Source organism: Podarcis tiliguerta (assembly GCF_965153285.1).
Source record: "Podarcis tiliguerta genome assembly, chromosome: 6".
Taxonomy (NCBI): Eukaryota; Metazoa; Chordata; class Lepidosauria; order Squamata; family Lacertidae; genus Podarcis; species Podarcis tiliguerta.
In genome coordinates this window covers 50,620,439-50,639,539 of record NC_139539.1, presented here as the reverse complement: position 1 = coordinate 50,639,539, position 19,101 = coordinate 50,620,439, and the positions used below count along the sequence as shown (strand labels likewise).

General features: G+C 43.4%; 1 protein-coding gene and 1 long non-coding RNA gene across 6 annotated transcripts in view; one reads left to right on the top strand and one right to left on the bottom strand.

Moving 5' to 3' along the window:
• LOC310680825 overlaps nt 1-19,101 on the bottom strand; it is an 89,050-nt gene that overhangs the window by 41,902 nt on the left and 28,047 nt on the right. For 2 of the 3 annotated variants that reach the window (XR_014512965.1, XR_014512967.1), the window contains exon 3: nt 17,015-17,058. The exons of the other annotated variant lie outside the window; for it this stretch is intronic. This is a non-coding gene — a long non-coding RNA (uncharacterized lncRNA). Of the gene's footprint in view, nt 1-17,014; nt 17,059-19,101 lie in introns of those variants that run through there. 3 annotated transcript variants of the gene reach the window in all.
• EIF2B3 (eukaryotic translation initiation factor 2B subunit gamma) overlaps nt 1-19,101 on the top strand; it is an 87,170-nt gene that overhangs the window by 53,089 nt on the left and 14,980 nt on the right. For all 3 annotated transcript variants that reach the window (XM_083447819.1, XM_083447821.1, XM_083447820.1), the window contains exons 7-10: nt 1,080-1,210; nt 1,517-1,707; nt 6,154-6,231; nt 7,770-7,918. In XM_083447819.1, the coding sequence (XP_083303945.1) occupies nt 1,080-1,210; nt 1,517-1,707; nt 6,154-6,231; nt 7,770-7,918 (549 nt within the window). The remainder of the gene's footprint in view (nt 1-1,079; nt 1,211-1,516; nt 1,708-6,153; nt 6,232-7,769; nt 7,919-19,101) is intronic.

Here is a 19,101-nt window from a genome sequence, read left to right as displayed (position 1 = left end):
GAGCACAAGACTGAGCACTGTTGCTTCCAACCCTGCTTCTGACCCCACTGTCCAATTGGCTTCTGATGACTAAGACCTCTTGCCTAAGACTGAACATGCCACCAAGAAGACTTCCAAGCACTCAGAGGAGACAAAGCTCTTTGCCCCATCAGATTCACGTACTTGATTGTTATTTGCATTAAATTGAGCTTCTTGTGCATAGCTTAGAATATCATTGTAGTTAAGCAGTATATAAAATGTTAAAATAAATAAAGAGATTTCTGATGGACAGAAGCAGCCACAGAAACACGTTGGCAAAGTCTCCCATCTCTGTTTTGGCTTCTCCATTTGCCATTTGCCCACTTGTGAGGCTGCACAGAGACCTCAAAGAAAAGCAACTTGCTTATCTTACCCCCTGTGTTCTTCAAGTGGTCATCTGTATAGTATAACACAAGAGGGGCTCTGCTGGACCAGAACAAAGGACTGTCTAGTCCATCATTCTGTTCTCACAGTGGCCAACCTCATGCCTATGGGAAGCCCACAAGCAGAACCTGAGGGCAAGAGTGCCCTCCCCACCTGCCATTTGCAGCAACTGGTATTCAGAGATCTACTGCCTCTGAGGTAGAACATAGGTATTGTGACTAGTGGCCATTGGTAGCCTTGTCCTCTGTGAATTTGTCTAATCCTCTTTTAAAGCCATCCGTCCAAGCTATAGTTGGCCAAGTATACTGCATTTAACCCACTCTCCTTCCCTGCTCCCGCTGTGTCGTCTTTGTTGGTTGGTATAAGGAGGCTGTGTGGAACGTAATGAGCCCTAGAGTGTTCTTGTCCAAATCTAGTTCTCTCTGACTCAGGAGAAGGAACAGGAGCACCAGCTCACTGGCTTGTGTCATCTTTCTGTATTATATATAAAGTATCTAATTTGTGCATGTCTACTTGCTCACAGTTTAAAGGGTCTGCAAATGCTCTGCTCGGGTTTCAAATCCAATGGCATAAATGCAAAGATAACCACTTGAATATCAGTTATAAATACGCAACCTGTTTTTCTCGAAGTGTTTCCAGATTTAATATCTATGTTGTTTTGTTTTGACTTCCCCTAGGTCATTTACATCAATCCGAAGTGAGCTGATTCCATACTTGGTTAGGAAGCAGTTTTCATCTCCTGCACCATTGCAAGAGGGACAAAACATCAAAGAGCATGACCAAAGGAAAAAGGACCAGAAACCACTAGGTTAGTTCAAAAAGGAGTATGTATGTATGTATGTATGTATGTATGTAGACAGCTTATATACTGCTTAATTATAGACAACCCCACCTGCTTCAGCTGAATTGCACAGATCAATTGATGGGGGGGCTGAGTATCCTGTACATGTGTGCATGCATGCGAGAGCCACATCCACTTTCGTGGATGGCATTTTGTACAGCACACAGAAACATGCATGTGAAGATGTGCTGTATGCTTTCCCAAGTAATGGTTTCAAAATATTATGTGATGTTCACTCAAATCTCATTTTTATGGCTTTTGCGTATTGTACAGACATCTATAGCTTCTTGAAGGAGGATAGCCTGTTTGAATTGGGCACAGACAACCTTTGTTGGAACAATCGGAGAGGAGATATGAAGGAAGCATTCCATGAAGGGAAAGTTCGTTGTTATGTTCACATAATGAAAGATGGGCTGTGCTACCGAGTAAACACTCTTGGGCTTTACATTGAAGCTAACAGACAGGTAAAACAAAAACAAACCACATCTGTATGCTTATCTGTCTACTGGGACAATTTTGAGATGTTGCATGACTTGTGGAAGATGAAGGTGTGTACATGGTTGCAACAGTCCAATATAGACTGGTGTCCTGTGATCATAAATACACAAATTTGGGAATTTATTTTTTACCTTGTTCTTTTGTCGGGCACCCTGTTTTATCTGTTGGAAATCTAAACTGTATGGGTCTATTTATTTATTTATTTATTTATTTAGTAGATCACCCTTCGTCTGTAGGTCTCAGGATAGTTTGCAATATTACAATATAAAAAACACAAAATACATGGTAAAATTTCCAATACTGTGTGTAGCTGTGGCAAAAATGCTGCAGGATTTTGTTGATGGGTAAGGTGGGAAGTTTCTGCATCTTGGCTGCATCACTTAGAGGAAGGAGACTGAGTGGCCAAAGACTGCTCACACTTTTAAGGGATACCATTGCATTCTCCAGATTGCCACCATTTTGAGGGCATTTAGGTTTGTACAATCAAAATAGATTAAAGTGCTCTGGTACAACAAATCCACTTAAAAAAACAACACACAGAGAGAGTTCTTGCAGTTAGGAAAGTGGCAGGGAAATGCATCCTAAAGTGTGGGATATGGATGTATTGGTAGGAAGACCACCCTGAATTCTCATTGCCATGTAATATCCCTGCAAACAAAACTGTACATCAGCTCAATAAAGAGCAGGTATAGTATTACATCTATGTAAATTTTGTAGAAAGAAATCAGGATAAATGCTTAATAAACAGGTCATCTGGAGGAGCCCCAGGCATTGGACAGTAAGCTGTTCTGCCATTTGAGATGAATGGGACCTGTTCTGTGGCATAGCCGGGATGGCAGCCATTTTATGGCAGGGGCAAGAGAGAGAGAGAGAGCACTGCTGCTACCATTGTTAATTTTGAGCAGTATGGCTAAGGGGGCCACTACTTGCTGTCAGCCTGTGTAGGAAGCCACAAAGTTGAATTCATCCAGAAACTGTGTGGGTTGCCTCTAACCCGCCCCCCCCCCCCCCCGGCCGCCTTTAAGATATCTAAACAGTTGAAGCATTTGGGGTCAGGACTGAAAATGTGTTTGCACCTGGGTGGTAATCCCAACTAATGTGCAAATCTTCACAGGGGTCTCGATGGTCAGAGAAGATTTTCCTTGAATGTTTAACTTTCCAGGATGGTAACATTATTAAGGAAACTATGCCGAGGGAAAACATCACAGCAAAAGTCAATGAGGAGTCCTTAAAAGGGAGTGTTGTTTCTAACATTCTGATTTTGTTTTTTCATTTTTTGGTTCGAGGTGCTCCTTTTAAAAAATCTGTATATGTTTGATCTGCGTACACATCCCGCCCTACTTTTTCTGCTTTAATTTGTGGAGTTGCATTCAGAATTCATTCACTCATTTGTTTGTGAGCATATTTAGAAGAAATGGAGGCAGTGAGAAATTTTACTTTCTTGGGCTCCATGATCACTGCAGATGGTGACAGCAGTCACGAAATTAAAAGACGCCTGCTTCTTGGGAGAAAAGCAATGACAAACCTAGACAGCATCTTAAAAAGCAGAGACATCACCTTGCCAACAAAGGTCCGTATAGTTAAAGCTATGTTTTCCCCAGTAGTGATGTATGGAAGTGAGAGCTGGACCATAAAGAAGGCTGATCGCCAAAGAATTAATGCTTTTGAATTATGGTGCTGGAGGAGGCTCTTGAGAGTCCCATGGACTGCAAGAAGATCAAACCTCTCCATTCTTAAGGAAATCAGCCCTGAGTGCTCACTGGAAGGACAGATCCTGAAGCTGAGACTCTAATACTTTGGCCACCTCAGGAGAAGAGAAGACTCCCTGGAAAAGACCCTGATGTTGGGAAAGATGGAGGGCACAAGGAGAAGGGGACGAGAGAGGACGAGATGGTTGGACAGTGTTCTCGAAGCTACCAGCATGAGTTTGACTAAGCTGCGGGAGGCAGTGAAAGACAGAAGTCCCTGGCGTGCTCTAGTCCATGGGGTCACGAAGAGTCAGACATGACTAAACAACTAAACAACAACAACATATTTAGTCCACTGGTACAATAAAAATTATGCCAAAGTCAGCATTTTCTTCAGCAAGCAGAGTCTTTCCCTGCAGCATTATTCTCTTAAGCCTGCATTGCATATTACTGCTTTCTTTGCACCCTTTGTGTACATGTTGCATAGTTAGGTTTGGAGTGGCTACATGTATACCTGTTCCATCACATGGGGGGAGAGAAGATTAGCTTCTGCTTCACCATACATAAGCCACACCGTTAAGGATATGCATATACAGATGTGCACACAGTATATTCTTTTTTATCAGTAACTTGCGAAGCAGCTGTTAATGCTTCAGCAGCAGAAACAGAACAGCAGTTTACCTCCCTGCCCTTGCACTCAGGAAATGTTTTACTTGTTTTCAGTTGACCTCTTAAGTTTGCCGCTGCCTTTGTGTGGGCAGGTGGCAGCAGGAGGGAGTAGCTCCGAGAACAGGAAGTAGGTTTCTTCAGAAAAACGAAAAGCTAAGCTAAACCTCCTCTTGACCCTGACACTCCCTGCAAGTACTGCTCTATCTTTCATATCTCCCTTTTCTATGTATAGCCGCGCTCTCTGGCCACTTTTTATGCTACTATATGGGCTCTGAGATTTTAACTGAGGATTGTGCCTTGAGTATGCACATTATCTGTGTATATTACTCGCTCCTCTGAAGACGTGACTATTGTGGAACCGAACATTTTCCTATTCTTCCATGCATTTACTGAAGCACCTGGAATTTACTACAGTCAGCATTAGTTTGACCTGGTAGAGATCATGCTCTTCTATCTACCCTTATGTCTTAAATCTTATTCTTGCTACACACCTCCCCTATACCAGAAGCCTTCAAACATACCTTGAGAACTCATATATTCCAGATGACCTGTCTTTAACAGTCTTTGCCACTGATTCTTACTACTTCTTTTTTTACAATGCTGTATTCTTACAATTTTTTTAGTCTTCCAGTGCATCTCATTGTTTCCTGCCTTGTGAGATTTCCCCCCTGAAAGGTGGCCTATAAGTACTTTAAATAATAAATACATAATAAATATATTCTGGCTCCTCTCTCCTCATCTCTTAAGTCTTCAAGGTGGCTAAATATGTCCAGCGTTATGCACAAGGTCTCTAGCCCTTACACAAGCAAAACAGGTCTTCAACATGGAACAAAAAGTGATCTAACAACTGCCTGATCCTGAACCAGCCCGAAATTGTAACTGGGGAGGAGGGGCCTTTGTCTCTTCCTCATGCCTGGTCCTTGCCTTCTATATAGCAGCAATTGAGTTTTTCTACTCAACTTCTGAGGTGTAAATCTAGATAGCAGAACTAGCATAGGAAAAAATTTCTCCTGGGTTGTTTGGTATGTTTCAGTTCTTAGGTGCATAGCTGATATTTGCCTCTTAGGTAGTTATTTTCATTTTCTCATGCAGGCAACAGGCAGGAATGGTGTCCTTTTAGTTGACAATTTTTGCATTATTTAACTGGGGTACACATTTTAAACCTTCACAAAGCTCTTGCACCTTTTCTCCTACAGATGGGCAGGAAAGCAGCTTGTGATGGAACAGTTTTGAGCAAGGAAATGGCTGGAAGGGAAAGAGTTTGGCAGCCCCTCTCCCTTTGCTCTCTGCATGGTCCTTTGCTACATCTTCTTGCATATATCATGGGAAAGTGGGTACAAAATTAGTGAAGATAGTATACAAAAAATGCATAACAGTAGGTGAAAGTGCTTGCAAAAATGTGTATATTGGTCAAAACTGCATACAAAAAGGGGTTTATTAGAAGAAATTCACACTAAAATGCTGAAGAAATTTTGTGAGGATTGACAAAAAATATGCAGAGAACTGACTTTCAGATTGGAAAAATGAGAAACTGAGAGAACCAAAATTGATAGTGCCCCAATATTTCCCCAACACATCCATCCCTAGCTCTAGGTCATAGCTCTCTAGTCACACAGCATATTGCTTCTAATAATATTGCTTGCTTTTAATTAACTAGAACTAGTAGTATTTTTCTATCTCATCATGAACACCTCCCTTGTTCTCTTAAAATAGCAATGGCACCCACCTGAGAGTTCTGGCTGAAAAAAAGGCCCAAGACACCCAAAAGATTGTCTCACCACATATATACCTAGACAATCACTTCAGTCTGCAGGAGCACTCCTTCAGATACTATCGCATCAAGAGATTCATTCCATATGATGTACAAATCAGATTATTAACATGGTGGCAGCTACACTTTGGAACTCCCTCCTGATATATATCAGAAAAATGCACTTTTTGCTGTCTCTTTGTACCTATTGAGGGCCGTTCTGTTCCAACAAGCCCTTTGGGTGTAGATTTTTATCCCAGTTCTGCAGTGGATTGTAACTTGTGATTTTGGATATCATCTTTCAGGTTCCTAAAATGCTGTCTTCGCTTTGCCCAGAGGAACCTCTGGTTCACTGTACTGCACAAGTAATTGACAGAGGTCTGGTGAGTAGCAACATCTCTTTATATGGGGCACTGGGACAAAAAAAGGTCCTTAATTTACATGATTTCCTTCCATATTAACTGTCCGCCTAATACAATGAAAGTTCTCAGAGACTGTATTTGGACTTACTATGCTGACATATGAGTGATAATTGTGTTCATGCATGCAGCCACACCCTTTTGCAGCATGCCTGAACATGGGCATAGCCAGGATTTATTTTTGGCGGCGAGGCTTTATGTTGGGAGGGGGGCAGAACCGAGTTATCTGTGACACAATTGGTCAGTTAGTTAAGTATATTTATTTCTTTGCCTGATTTAGGGCGGTAGTTGGGGGGCAGCTGCCCCCTTTGCTCCCCATGGCTATGCCCAGGTGCCTGAATGCAGTATGGAAGTCTCAAATTAACCCTATTTTTCCATTTCATCTGAACCAGGAAACTGTGGTTACCAACTTTAGAAAAAGACAAGATCTTAAACAAACTCTCAAACGTGGTTTAAGATGCTGGTTTGTTTTGAGGCTGGTAACCATAGTTTCCTGGTTTGGATGATATGGGAAACTATGGTTAATTGAAAACTACCACACTGCATTCAGGTGCACTGAAAAGGGAAGTGCTTGCATGCCTACAGGCATAAGGTTCACTCATAGCTCAGCTTATTTAACCAATATATAATTGTACAGACTGGGTCAGAATGCATCCAGCTTCAAGTCAAGTCACCTCCTCTCTCAAACTGATCCAGCAGACAGGCATCGTTATGTGTCAAATTTGTAGATCTTGATGTAAGTATTCAGTCAGATAGAGCTGTCTTCCCTGACCTAATGCAACCAATTACCATTTACAGCAGGATGTATTGGAAAGCATTAAACTCTAAGTGAGAGCAGCAACCAACAGCAGTATTATGCTTTTTCCTGCTTCCTCATAGATTTTAGCCAAAGACTCTGACCATTGGACACCATTGCTCTACTATGGTAGATTTATTTATTTATTTATTATTATTTATAGTGGGTTGCACCAGCCACTCTGGGCGGCTTCCATCATATATACGCATAGTAAAACATTAAACCTTAAAAAGCTTCCCTGTACAGGACTGCCTTCAGATGTCTCCTAAAAGATATATAATCACTCATCTTCTTGATGTCTGATGGGAGGGCATTCCACAGGGTGCCACTAGCTGTAGTGCACACATACACAGTTCTACATGAGCAAAGATTGCACCACCCTCTTCAGTGCTAAGACTCATATCCTGGAGCCAGTTCTTTAGTTCTACAGCACTGAAAAGAAATAAACAGACCTTGTTTATGTGGAAAAGACTCTTGGATCACAAACATGCTTCGTATGACTAGGGGAAGGCATAGCTTTTTTCAGAGATCAAATATCTGTCTGGGTTCCCATCTCCTAGTCTGCTGTAAGGGACTGTTCTTCCCTGCTGGTTTTCATTTAAGCTTCCATGAGTCCTTTGTATCTGTTCTGTGCTCATTGGACGTAGCAGCACCCATAAAAGGTAAATAGGAAGTTTAACTATGTTTTCTTTCTGCTCCTCTCAAGGTTGGATCTGACAGCATTGTAGGTGCATCAACACAACTAGGAGAGAAAACGGCAATTAAACATTCTGTCATTGGTACTGCATGTGTGATCAAAGACAAGGTTAAAATTACTAACTGTATCATCATGAACTCTGTCAGGATTGAGGAAGGGTAGGTAGTTTTCTTAATTTTTTTGTGGTTTGACATATTTAAGTTTTGGTTACTGACTCACCAATGTCTGCTGAAGTAAGAGTATTCCAAGCACACTTGATCTTGGCTGAAAGCCCCAGGACAGAAGCTTTCATCTCCCAAGACCAAAAGAAAAATGATGAAAGAAAAATAAATGTTAAGTTGCAAAGGTAAGGGGTTGCATTCAGTGTAGCACTACAGTGAACATTACATTAGCACAACCATACCTTTCTAGGTTGACGAGCCCCCTCTTCCCCTCATTTCCATCTACAGCACGTGCAGAAATCATCTTCTTGGCCATTGGACCCATTATTGGTCTCGTCCATTCAATCCACCGTAGGGTGTCTTTGCATGCAGGGGAAGTCCCAAACTCACGGAGGGTTTGAGACCCATTGGTTACCCTCACCTGCTTTAGCTGGCCAGTTGAAGCCGTTTCTGGGATGTGGCTGCTGTCACATGTTGACAGCTTCCAGCAGCCACAGGTGAGAGATGAGTGCAGGGTGGGGACCAAAGGTGGACAAACTACCCCAAAAGGAGCACGGTGTGTCCTCCTAACACCCCATACACTCCACAAATGCTAAGTGGCAGCATTTATTATTGGTTTATGTAGGACTCGCAGATTTTCCCCCAAGGATTGCAGCCTCTGTGGATTTTCCCAGGGCTTTCCTCAGTCTTTGGTACACTGACCTTCCAGTCATACTTCAACATAGTTTTAACCTTTGATAAAAGCAAATGGCTACTGTGCTTGCTCCGGCAGCACATATGCTAAAATTGTAACGATACAGAGAAGATTAGCATGGCCCCTGTGCAAGAATGCCACGCAAATTCATGAAGCATTCCATATTTTAAAAAACAACAACAAATGGTTACCTAAATGGCAGCTGCCATGAATGTTTTCCACCTCCCTTCACAGAGCAGCCTCCTGTGAACACTAGTGAATAGGAAACCTTACGAGCTATTGACTCCTTTTTCCTTAAGCTTGACATTGACTCATAGCTCTCGTGAGAGTGGTGAGACCCCTGAAAAATGTGAAGTTGGTTCTCACAGCCACATGCTTGGGTGGAGGGGAGGAAGCAAAAGATGTCAGATCTCTGGAGAACACTGTACTTAATAAAGGGAACTACAGGTGAGTGTGGTGCTCAGTTGCCAAACATTGAGTACATCATAAATCCTTTGGCTCAAAAATAATGGCTAGCCTTTGGTTCATTTGTAAATTGATCCCACACAGTTTTGGTGCCATGAATTACACTTGATAAATGGTACTCATATTCTATTGAGAGTTTTACCTTGGAGAGAAATAGCTTTTTGGTGAAAATGGAAAGCTTGGGATATAAGGATCTCCAGTGTATAAACAAATGGAATATTTTAAAGAGTAACTGCAGGTTTTTTATGTTTCTAATTTAGCACCCTGCATTTGGCAAACAAAATGGATCTGGGTGTTTTAAATACTACATTTATCAGTGAATATCAAAAGCTGATTGTTCATTGGGTGGGGAAATATTCTGAATATCTCATGTGTGAAATTATTCTGTACCTTCTGCTGTGGCATTAAATAATATTTTCCTACACTATTCTAAATATTGAATATTTTAAAACTCCACTACCCATCTGCTTTGCTGTCCATGATTCACCCTCTGATAGAGCTCCTCTGTGTTAGATTGAGTATTTCTTCTAAGGTATTTGTGAAATCCCATCAACCCAAAATAGCCCTTGTGCTGCTTCGCCTTCATGAAATGAATCAGGAATTCAGCACCAAATAACAGATAGGATCTTCTCTTTAGAGTTGTGGTTTAGCTCACTTTCTCACCTGAGAGTTTTTACCTGGCTGCCTGTGTTCAACCTACAGTGCTGTTTTCAACAATAAAGAAACGTGGAGACATTTGGAATTTGCATCAAGGCAACTCTTTAATAATGTTTATCTTTTAATTAGCGTGCACGAGCCCATTGATTTGCTATGACAGAAAGAGTTATTTTGAGCCAGTTCTCTTTTACATCAAGTCTAGATTCCTAGTTTGGTTAAGTAATCCTTAGCATTTTTTAAAAAAAAGAATCCAATATAGCTAAGTGAGATTATCAGTTCTCTCCTTAATGCTTTCCTCACTACACCGCTTGCTCTTCCATTTCAGGAGGCAGTAAACTAACGCAAGTTCCATATGTGCTGAATGACAGGCATGCTTGACCAGGTTTGGCAAGCAGGCGGGGTGAACTGGTAAAAGCTGTTAAAGGAAGTAATTTATAGAAGAGTATAAGTGCTGAGAGATGCTGGCAAATCAGGTGACAGGCAGGAGTGAAGAAAATGCCCATGTTTCCTTGTGGACATTCCCGAGGGCTCAGTGACAAATGACTGCACTGAGCTGTGCAGCCAGGAAGAAACTGCTACCCACACTACAGAGACTATTCAGTTGCCAGCCAGGTGTATCCATGCACAGTGCACAGTAGCCACATGCTCTCCTTCAATCATTACAGTAGCTGGGAAATGGGTGTTGGCTTTTTTACTTTGGCTAAAGTGTGGCAAGGTAGGAGTCATGATTTATGCCTCTGAGTGTTTGACACTTAAGTCTTTTGTTTTTAGGCTGCTTACCATGCAAACAGCTATGGCCCCTGGCAATAACTGAAAGGTGACCCTTGGCTCCAAGCTCTCTCATTGGTTCTGTTCTGCTCCTTCTGCCACATATGTGACCAATGAAAGAGTATGGCTTGCAATGAGAAGTAAGCACAGAGATTGACTGGTGAGTCAATAGCCAATCTCTGCATCAAAGCCAGTTCAGCTAAGTAGAAGCAACTCTCCCACAGCCCACCCCAACCATCCCTAACAGTAGGTAATCTGCCTGAGTTTCTACAGCCTGAAATCCAGTTGTTGTGACCAGTCAAGGATTGTTGCATAGTATCAGAAGGTGCTGGGGAGAGAAAATCTTAATAGAAGCATAGCTTCAAGATGCCGTTCATTTTATTCCATTTACTGCTTCTTTCACCAGAGCAAGTGAGCCTCTGTTTTTGTAGCATTAAAGTTGATTCTAGAACCCCAGAATCAACTAGTTGCACTCAGAGCCAAACTGGGTGTCAGGATCACAAATCCATGAGTTTAAACCTAGATATTCCGCAGCCATGTAGAAAGTGGGGAATGGAATGGTGGTCACTGTAGTGGCTCTTAGTTATGTTGCAGATTCTAATAGATGTTATGGTTAGAGGTGGGAGATTCACAAGAAGTATGCTGATTCCCAAGGGAAATGGAACATCAGACAGCGGATGGGGAAGGAAGAATCTTGGAAGCAAAGTTGACAAAGGACAAACTTGCATATTTCCAAGCTTACGTTTAGTCAATAGTACTAGAGAGATCCACATTTGGAGTTGCTAATTTTGAATTTCATTAAGTTGGAAAAAACAGTGAAGCAGAAACATCAAGGTCTTACCCAGATTTCAGTTTTTGACATGTAAATGGAATGTAGAGGAAACACCTCAGGGATACTCAATTGACAAATTATCTGTGCATTGTTTAATAGGAATGTCTAGGTGTCTAGTCTCATGCTCAACCAACTCCTTGAAAAGGGATTCTGTTGCTACTTGTCACAGAGCCCTACAATTTATAATTATTCTCCATGTTAAAAATACTCAGTTTGCTACTATAACATGGGCAGGAGACTGTAGCCATTCCATTGGGAACTTCCAGCCAAGTTCTCACAGCACTGAGCTGGCTTTGCCTATCATGTGGCATGCACAGCACATCTGGGAAGATTTCTTGCCAAATGACAAGTGGTAGTGAATGTCATCAGAGTAAAACTGATGTCATTGGTAACAGTAACATGTTTGGCAGGCTCTTTGCTCTTATTGTATAATTCAGTCAGTTTTATTTTCAGCATATTACTTAAAACACTGGATGTGCTCGGCTGCATTCCAAGATGCCACGGGCTTAAGCTGGCTATGATTGTATATAAAATGTTTGCCTCTGGGTCTGCATGGTTAATCCATTGGGATAGAAGTGTTAAAAGACAAGATAAAATCAACAAAGTACTTTCTGGCCCACTTTTTTTTCTCCCCCAAATGAAGGCATGGAGTTTTTGCCTATAAGCATGGTAATAGAACACTCAATCTAGGAAGGATAGATGACTTCTAATCCTGCAGTTTTCTTGCCTTTTTAGAACTAGTCTAGATAATCCATATTGGCCTCCATTTGTGCGGTGTGTAAAAATGCATTTGATGCTTGAAGCTAATAAATCTTTAGCAGCCACTTAAACATGTCCCCTCCCAGTTAAGGGACCAGAGAGAATCGCTGCCCTGATTTGCACTTTGATGGCAGTGGAAGCCATCACACCTCACAGAATGTGTGAGCCAGACACAACTAATGGACCATGACGCCTGCTGTCCTCACCAACCAGGCAGATATGCTGCATGACTAGGGTCTCCATCTGAAAAGATATCATTGTGGAGGATCACTTGACTTGCATATTCTTCAAGGGGAATGCATGTGCAACTTGACTTCTCCGCAACCCTTCCCCTCTGCAGGGAGGTGGGACCGATTCGGATGGTCCGCCCCCGCCACTTAATGGATCCAAATGGTTTCCAGAGAGTGGTAGGGGATGCTTTATCCCATGTTGATGGCCTTTCAGCTGATTCCCTGGTGGCCCGCTGGAATGTGGAGTTAACCAGAGCTATTGACTGTTTGGCTCCGAAGCGCCCTCTCCGATTGCATGGAGCCCGGACAGCCCCGTGGTTTTCCACGGATCTGAGGGCAATGAAACAATCGTTGAGACGGCTAGAGCGCCGGTGGCGGAGGACCCATTCTGAAGCTGACCGGACACAGGTTAGAGCTCAATGTCGAGCCTACCAAGTGGCAGTAGCGACGGCGAAGAAGACTTTCTTCACCGCCTCTATTGCATCTGCAGAAAACAGCAGCAGGAGACTTTTTCAGGTGGTCCGCAATCTAGCGGAACCACCTGCTACATCGGGGCCCAGTACGGGCCACATGATCTCCTGCAATGATTTTGCAAAGTTTTTTGCAGATAAAGTCGCTCAGATTCGGGAAGAGGTCGATGCCACCGTGGGAGCAGGGCCGGGGCAGGAGAGTGCTAGAGTCCTGTCTAGTCAAATTGCGTGGGATCAATTCCAATCTGTTACCTCCGAGGATGTGGACAGGCTGCTTGGACGAGTGAAACCAACCACCTGTCTCCTTGATCCTTGCCCATCCTGGCTTATAAAAGCTAGCTGGGAAGGGCTGGGCGATGGGCTTCGTGGGGTGGTGAATGCTTCCCTCCGTGAGGGAGTCTTCCCAGACCCGCTGAAAGAGGCGGTTATTAAACCGCTTCTTAAAAAACCATCTTTAGATGCGGCCACGATGGCCAACTATCGCCCAGTCTCAAATCTTCCATTCTTGGGCAAGGTGATTGAGCGAGTGGTGGCTGAACAACTCCAGGCACGCCTGGAAGAAGCGGACCATTTGGATCCCTTCCAGTCGGGATTCAGGCCTCATCACGGGACTGAAACTGCCTTGGTCGCACTGGTTGATGATCTCCGGCGGGCTAGGGACAAAGGTGAGAGCTGTTTCCTAGTTCTGCTGGATCTCTCAGCGGCGTTTGATACCATCGACCATAACATCCTTCTGGACCGTCTTGAGGGGCTGGGAGCTGGGGGTACTGTCATACAGTGGTTCCGCTCCTTCCTCCTGGGTCGTGTTCAGAAAGTTGTGGTGGGGGATGAGTGTTCAGACCCCTGGGCTCTCACTTGTGGGGTGCCTCAGGGTTCTGTCCTCTCCCCCATGCTTTTTAACATCTATATGCAGCCGCTGGGAGAGATCATCAGGAGGTTTGGGCTGGGTGTTCATCAGTATGCAGATGATACCCAGCTCTACCTCTCTTTCAAATCAGAACCAGTGAAGGCGGTGACGGTCCTGTGTGAGTGTCTGGAGGCGGTTGGAGGATGGATGGCGGCAAACAGATTGAGATTGAATCCTGACAAGACAGAAGTACTGTTTCTGGGGGACAGGAGGCGGGCAGGTGTGGAGGATTCCCTGGTCCTGAATGGGGTAACTGTGCCCCTGAAGGACCAGGTGCGCAGCCTGGGAGTCATTTTGGACTCACAGCTGTCCATGGAGGCACAGGTTAAATCCGTGTCCAGGGCAGCTGTGTACCAGCTCCATCTGGTACGTAGGCTGAGACCCTATCTGCCCACGGACTGCCTTGCCAGAGTGGTGCATGCTCTGGTTATCTCCCGCTTGGACTACTGCAATGCGCTCTACGTGGGGCTACCTTTGAAGGTGACCCGGAAACTACAACTAATCCAGAATGCAGCGGCCAGACTGGTGACTGGGAGCAGCCGCCGAGACCATATAACACCGGTCTTGAAAGACCTACATTGGCTCCCAGTACGTTTCCGAGCACAATTCAAAGTGTTGGTGCTGACCTTTAAAGCCCTAAACGGCCTCGGTCCAGTATACCTGAAGGAGCGTCTCCACCCCCACCGCTCTACCCGGACACTGAGGTCCAGCACCGAGAGCCTTCTGGCGGTTCCCTCACTGCGAGAAGCCAAGTTACAGGGAACCAGGCAGAGGGCCTTCTCGGTAGTGGCGCCCTCCCTGTGGAACGCCCTCCCACCAGATGTCAAAGAGAACAACAACTACCAGACTTTTAGAAGACATCTGAAGGCAGCCCTGTTTAGGGAAGCTTTTAATGTTTGATGTATCACAGTATTTTAATATTCCTTTGGAAGCCGCCCAGAGTGGCTGGGGAGACCCAGCCAGATGGGCGGGGTATAAATAATAAATTATTATTATTATTATTATTATTATTATGTGGGTGAGCTTCACAAGCACAATACAATATGAAGTTTGCTTGAGGTATTGTTCAGTAATAGCACTATGCCTCTTTGTATACTTTAGACACTTGCTAAATGAGGTAAGTTGCCTAATTAGGTAATTTACAGGTCAATTCAAGGAACAGGTGAGGATAAAATCTTGGACAAGGGTTGGGACAAGGGCCTGGTGACCTGAAAGCTACCAATATCATGTGATAAAACAGACAAGTGAGGTCACTTGTGGGGATGATGACTTGAGGGAAGTGTGAGGAAATGAACAGGCACTTTGGTGTTTGAGGCACAAAATCCAAAGAGCACCCTTGCCACAGGGCACAGTCTATGGGGAAATTCTGCTCATGCTGCTTGAAGATGAATGGGCATTGCGAAAGCAAGCGCTGTCCTTTTGTATAGCTCCTGTTCATTCAGTGGAGTGCACCAAGAGAATTGCTCAGTTTAAATGCTAAGGATCATTGTGATGGGAATCAGTGTGGTCAGACAAGGATGTTGAGGTGAAAGAGCCTGGATAAGATGTTGGGAGTTTTGAAAGTGTTGGGGAGGAATAAACAACAATATTTGAACACAGCCTAGATGATATATTTGGCATCCAGAATCTGGAACATTCTACAAAGGCCAGCACACCTGGTCCCATCACTGTTCACTTTCAGAGGAGCAGTGGCTTTATTTCAATGAAACGTTTTGGAAGATAAAGATTTTACTCCTACTGAAGCTGCTGCTGTGAGCTGGCTTACATTATTTTATTGTTCTTGATTGTTTGTAAGCTGTCTCAATTATAGTTTATATGGGAAAATGGGAATGAAATAACTGGGACCTTCTACAGTCAGTCATAGTTAGGAAATGAGCTGCTGCTTGGTGGTGATTGTGTTTTTCTAAAGCACCTTTTCAGTTACCTGCCTGAGTGAATGATGTAGATGCATTCACTGTTCTTCAGGCAGTAGGCTGATGGGAGAAAGAGCACATGTGTCTAGTTAAGCTCCGCTGCCGCCTACCACATGTCTCCAATTTAATGCTACTTTCTATGAGAATGTGTACAAGGGCGGGGGAGGGGAGAGGAAAAACCCAACCAGCGAGGCAAGAGGAGTTGGCTGCTAACTGCAGATTGATTGTGAAGTTTATGAGTTGTTTCCTCGATGGTGCCAAATCAGCACCTGATGTACAAAGTTGCGAGCGATCTGAAGAAAGTTCTAATTAAGCCCAGGGTGGTATTGGGGATTTATAGGGGTACAAGCACAGAAGCTTTCTCCCACCCCCACCTTGTATAACACATACAAGGGAACAAGCCTGCTGCCAAGGCAATATTTGTGTGGCATCATAAAATATATTTTACAACATAATCCCTCTTGAGTAGGAATGAGAAAATGAAGTTGTTTCCAACCTCATAGTTGCGAAGCTGCAAATAATGTGGAACTCATGTGGAGATGATCAAAACATTTTATATTGTGGTGGTCTGCATCCTAGGATGGTAACTGTCACAGGAATGCCTCCTCTTCAGTTGCCAGTTTGGCATGCTCCTTGTGGGGCTAGACTAAGGGTGATCATATGGGACACACTGGTGCAGGCTCCTTATGTCCAGTGATAAATGGTGGATTCTTTCTGGAGGACATTTTGCCATCAGTCAGGCAGTATGGGCTGAACAAAGGGCTCTGGCATTAATGTGAACCAGAATTTGTTTCTGTTCTGGAGAAAGCATTTGCCCCACAAAACTGAAGCAGCACGGATTTGGAACTCCCTGTTTATACTGAGTGGGCTTTGTGGAAGATGTCCACCACTTAAAAAGGACAAAAATATTCTACATATAAGATTTATATTTAACGCCAAAGCAGCTCTTGCCAAAGACAGACAAGAAACAGCCAGCAAGATGCTTGCTTTGGCGTTGGGCCTGGCCAACTATGCCTCTGGAGCTCCAGGATGAGCTCTGCACTGCATTATACTAATAGAGAATGTCGCTTCCTGACACCTTACATGTCCTTCACCATTATGAAGGACTCTAGTTAGCAGACCACCCAGAACCATTGCATAATGGCCCATAAGCTTGTAGGAATGCCCACTGGATTTAATGGGAGAGGGGGTGGTGCTGTTGCCCTGCCCAAAGACCAGGCACCGCTTGAAGAATTGAGACATTTGTACCATTTGCCCCCATCCTTCCTTATTTTACATGATGCTTCTTACAGTGAAGAGTTCTACAAAACTGTTCATTGCACTTTGCTGGAAGCAACGATGAAGGTACATAACTGAAAATATTGCAAGAAGTAATGAAAATATAATAGCACTTACGTGAGGCTGTTGCACTCTGTTTTAAAGTTTGAGAATGGTACCTAAATCTGAAGAGAACTTATCTGAATGGATAATTCCCCAAATCAAACATATGAAATATGGAGGTACTTTATATGAGAATAGAAGGTGATGGGGTCTGCTGTTACTGTAAACATTAAGCTATTTTCCAAAACAGTGCCATAGCCTTTATTGCCTTATTGAATTCAGCAAGTGGCCACAGTAAGAAATTCTCATGCTGTTTTTGGAACAGGTGTTTTTTTAAAAAAGAAATCTGTTCTGCTCTTGGGCAGAAAAGTGAAAGGATGGAGAGTGCAGGTGCATGCAGGTGCATTGCAATGAGTGTTTGGGCCTAAATTCAATCCAGAGGTCTGTGGGACATAATCTCAAAAGTAATGATCTGACCACATGAGGAAGAATAAAATGCCTTTCCATCATGATCCAATGATCAAAGATAAGATGTCCCAGTAACACAAGCATTGTAACAAATACATGGCTGGAATAAATGTTATTGTGTTAAACAGTTGTGAAATAACCTAGGAACAGGGTTTTGACAACTGCACTAATAATTCCTGAATATAAACATATTTCGGCAACAACTGAAATGTATCTAAGCAGTTCTGACAAGCAGGTACTGTGACATCTCTGTTTTGGATTCTGCTTCAACAATCAAAGTAAGCTTGTATTATTTTATCTGCAAATTGCTTTGCAAAATAACCAAAACAGTCCACATTAGCTTTAAATGCCATAATATTCAAACATGGGAAACATAGTCTCTGTACCAGCTGGAACAGCTCTTCTGGTCATAACTGTGTTGATGATTTTTATGCCACATTATAGCCCTTCTGATTGGCCCTGTGGCATATTTGGTCAGATTCAAACTTGCATTGTCACTCCTCCTGCTGCTTTGCTTCTCTGTATCATTACCTTGAAAACTTGTGAATTAAGTGAGCAATTCTGAGTTCCGGAAACGAGTCAAATCCATAGATCAGTAGTCCCTGAGAGTCATGCCCTGACAAAGCAGTCAAAGTAACATTCTAGTCCCATCACAATACAGGTTAGCAGATTCCAGGCTTGTGTGGAATTTAAAAATCCACTGTATGTACTGCCACATCTGTGGGGCTGCCAATACGATACATGGTGAGATCTGTGGTTCCCTCAGGAGCCTTGAAATGTTGAGCCAGTCTTGACACCCTTGATATAGATGTCGGCATTTTCTAGGACACCAGGTCCTGGAGACACAGACACCAGCTCTGAGACAGGTTGATCCAGATTGTTTTAAGAAGCTGAATGTTCAACACAGCTGCAAGATTTCTAGACTATCCCAGGTTCTGACATGAAATATGCATATTCCAAACTTGCAATAATTTTGACCAAAAGGATGAAAACTTTACAAGTTATGGCTAATTACACTTTCCTGTCCCCTTACTGGGCTGAATGATTCACCACATATTCCTTCACAACTCTTCAGAGCAGCATAAGCCCTCGTGCAAAATCCAGCCAGGGCTTGTTGAAGTGTGCCACATTGCCAGCCTTGCCCTGTGTCAAATAATAGGTGGCTGCTGCTCCATTAGCCACTACCCTGGCATTTAAAAGCACCACATAAAAGAATAGATGTGTTGTGCTTCTCCATGTCTGTAGACTGGCTGCAAGGCAAGGGTTTGTCATCCATACCTTTTTGGGTAGCTGAGTCTAGGGCTGGGGCTCTGCTTGAGGTCTTGACCTCAGTCATCTAAGCTCCTTTTCCTCCATGGCTGTTCATTACTTTAATCACTGAGTCCTAAATAATTGGCGGGTAGCCTGTAATTATGGGCTGTGTTTTGGATTTCTGCAGCCTGTTCCTTGTGTGCTGAACGCTGCAGATTTTAGTCTCCCACCCTTCCCACTCCCCCACTCCTCCACACTATGTTTGATTTCACTCAGATGCATTTTTCTGGGGCTAAAGAGAATAGAAGACCACAATTCCTTGGCTCTCTCGCTACCTTTAGGTGGTGGAGGCTTTGCTTTTCTCTCTCTCTTTAAGTATAGAGTTAACTTCCCTCAACGCACTTGATTTATAGACAGATAGCAAGCTTTGAAAGTCAGCAGTCCTG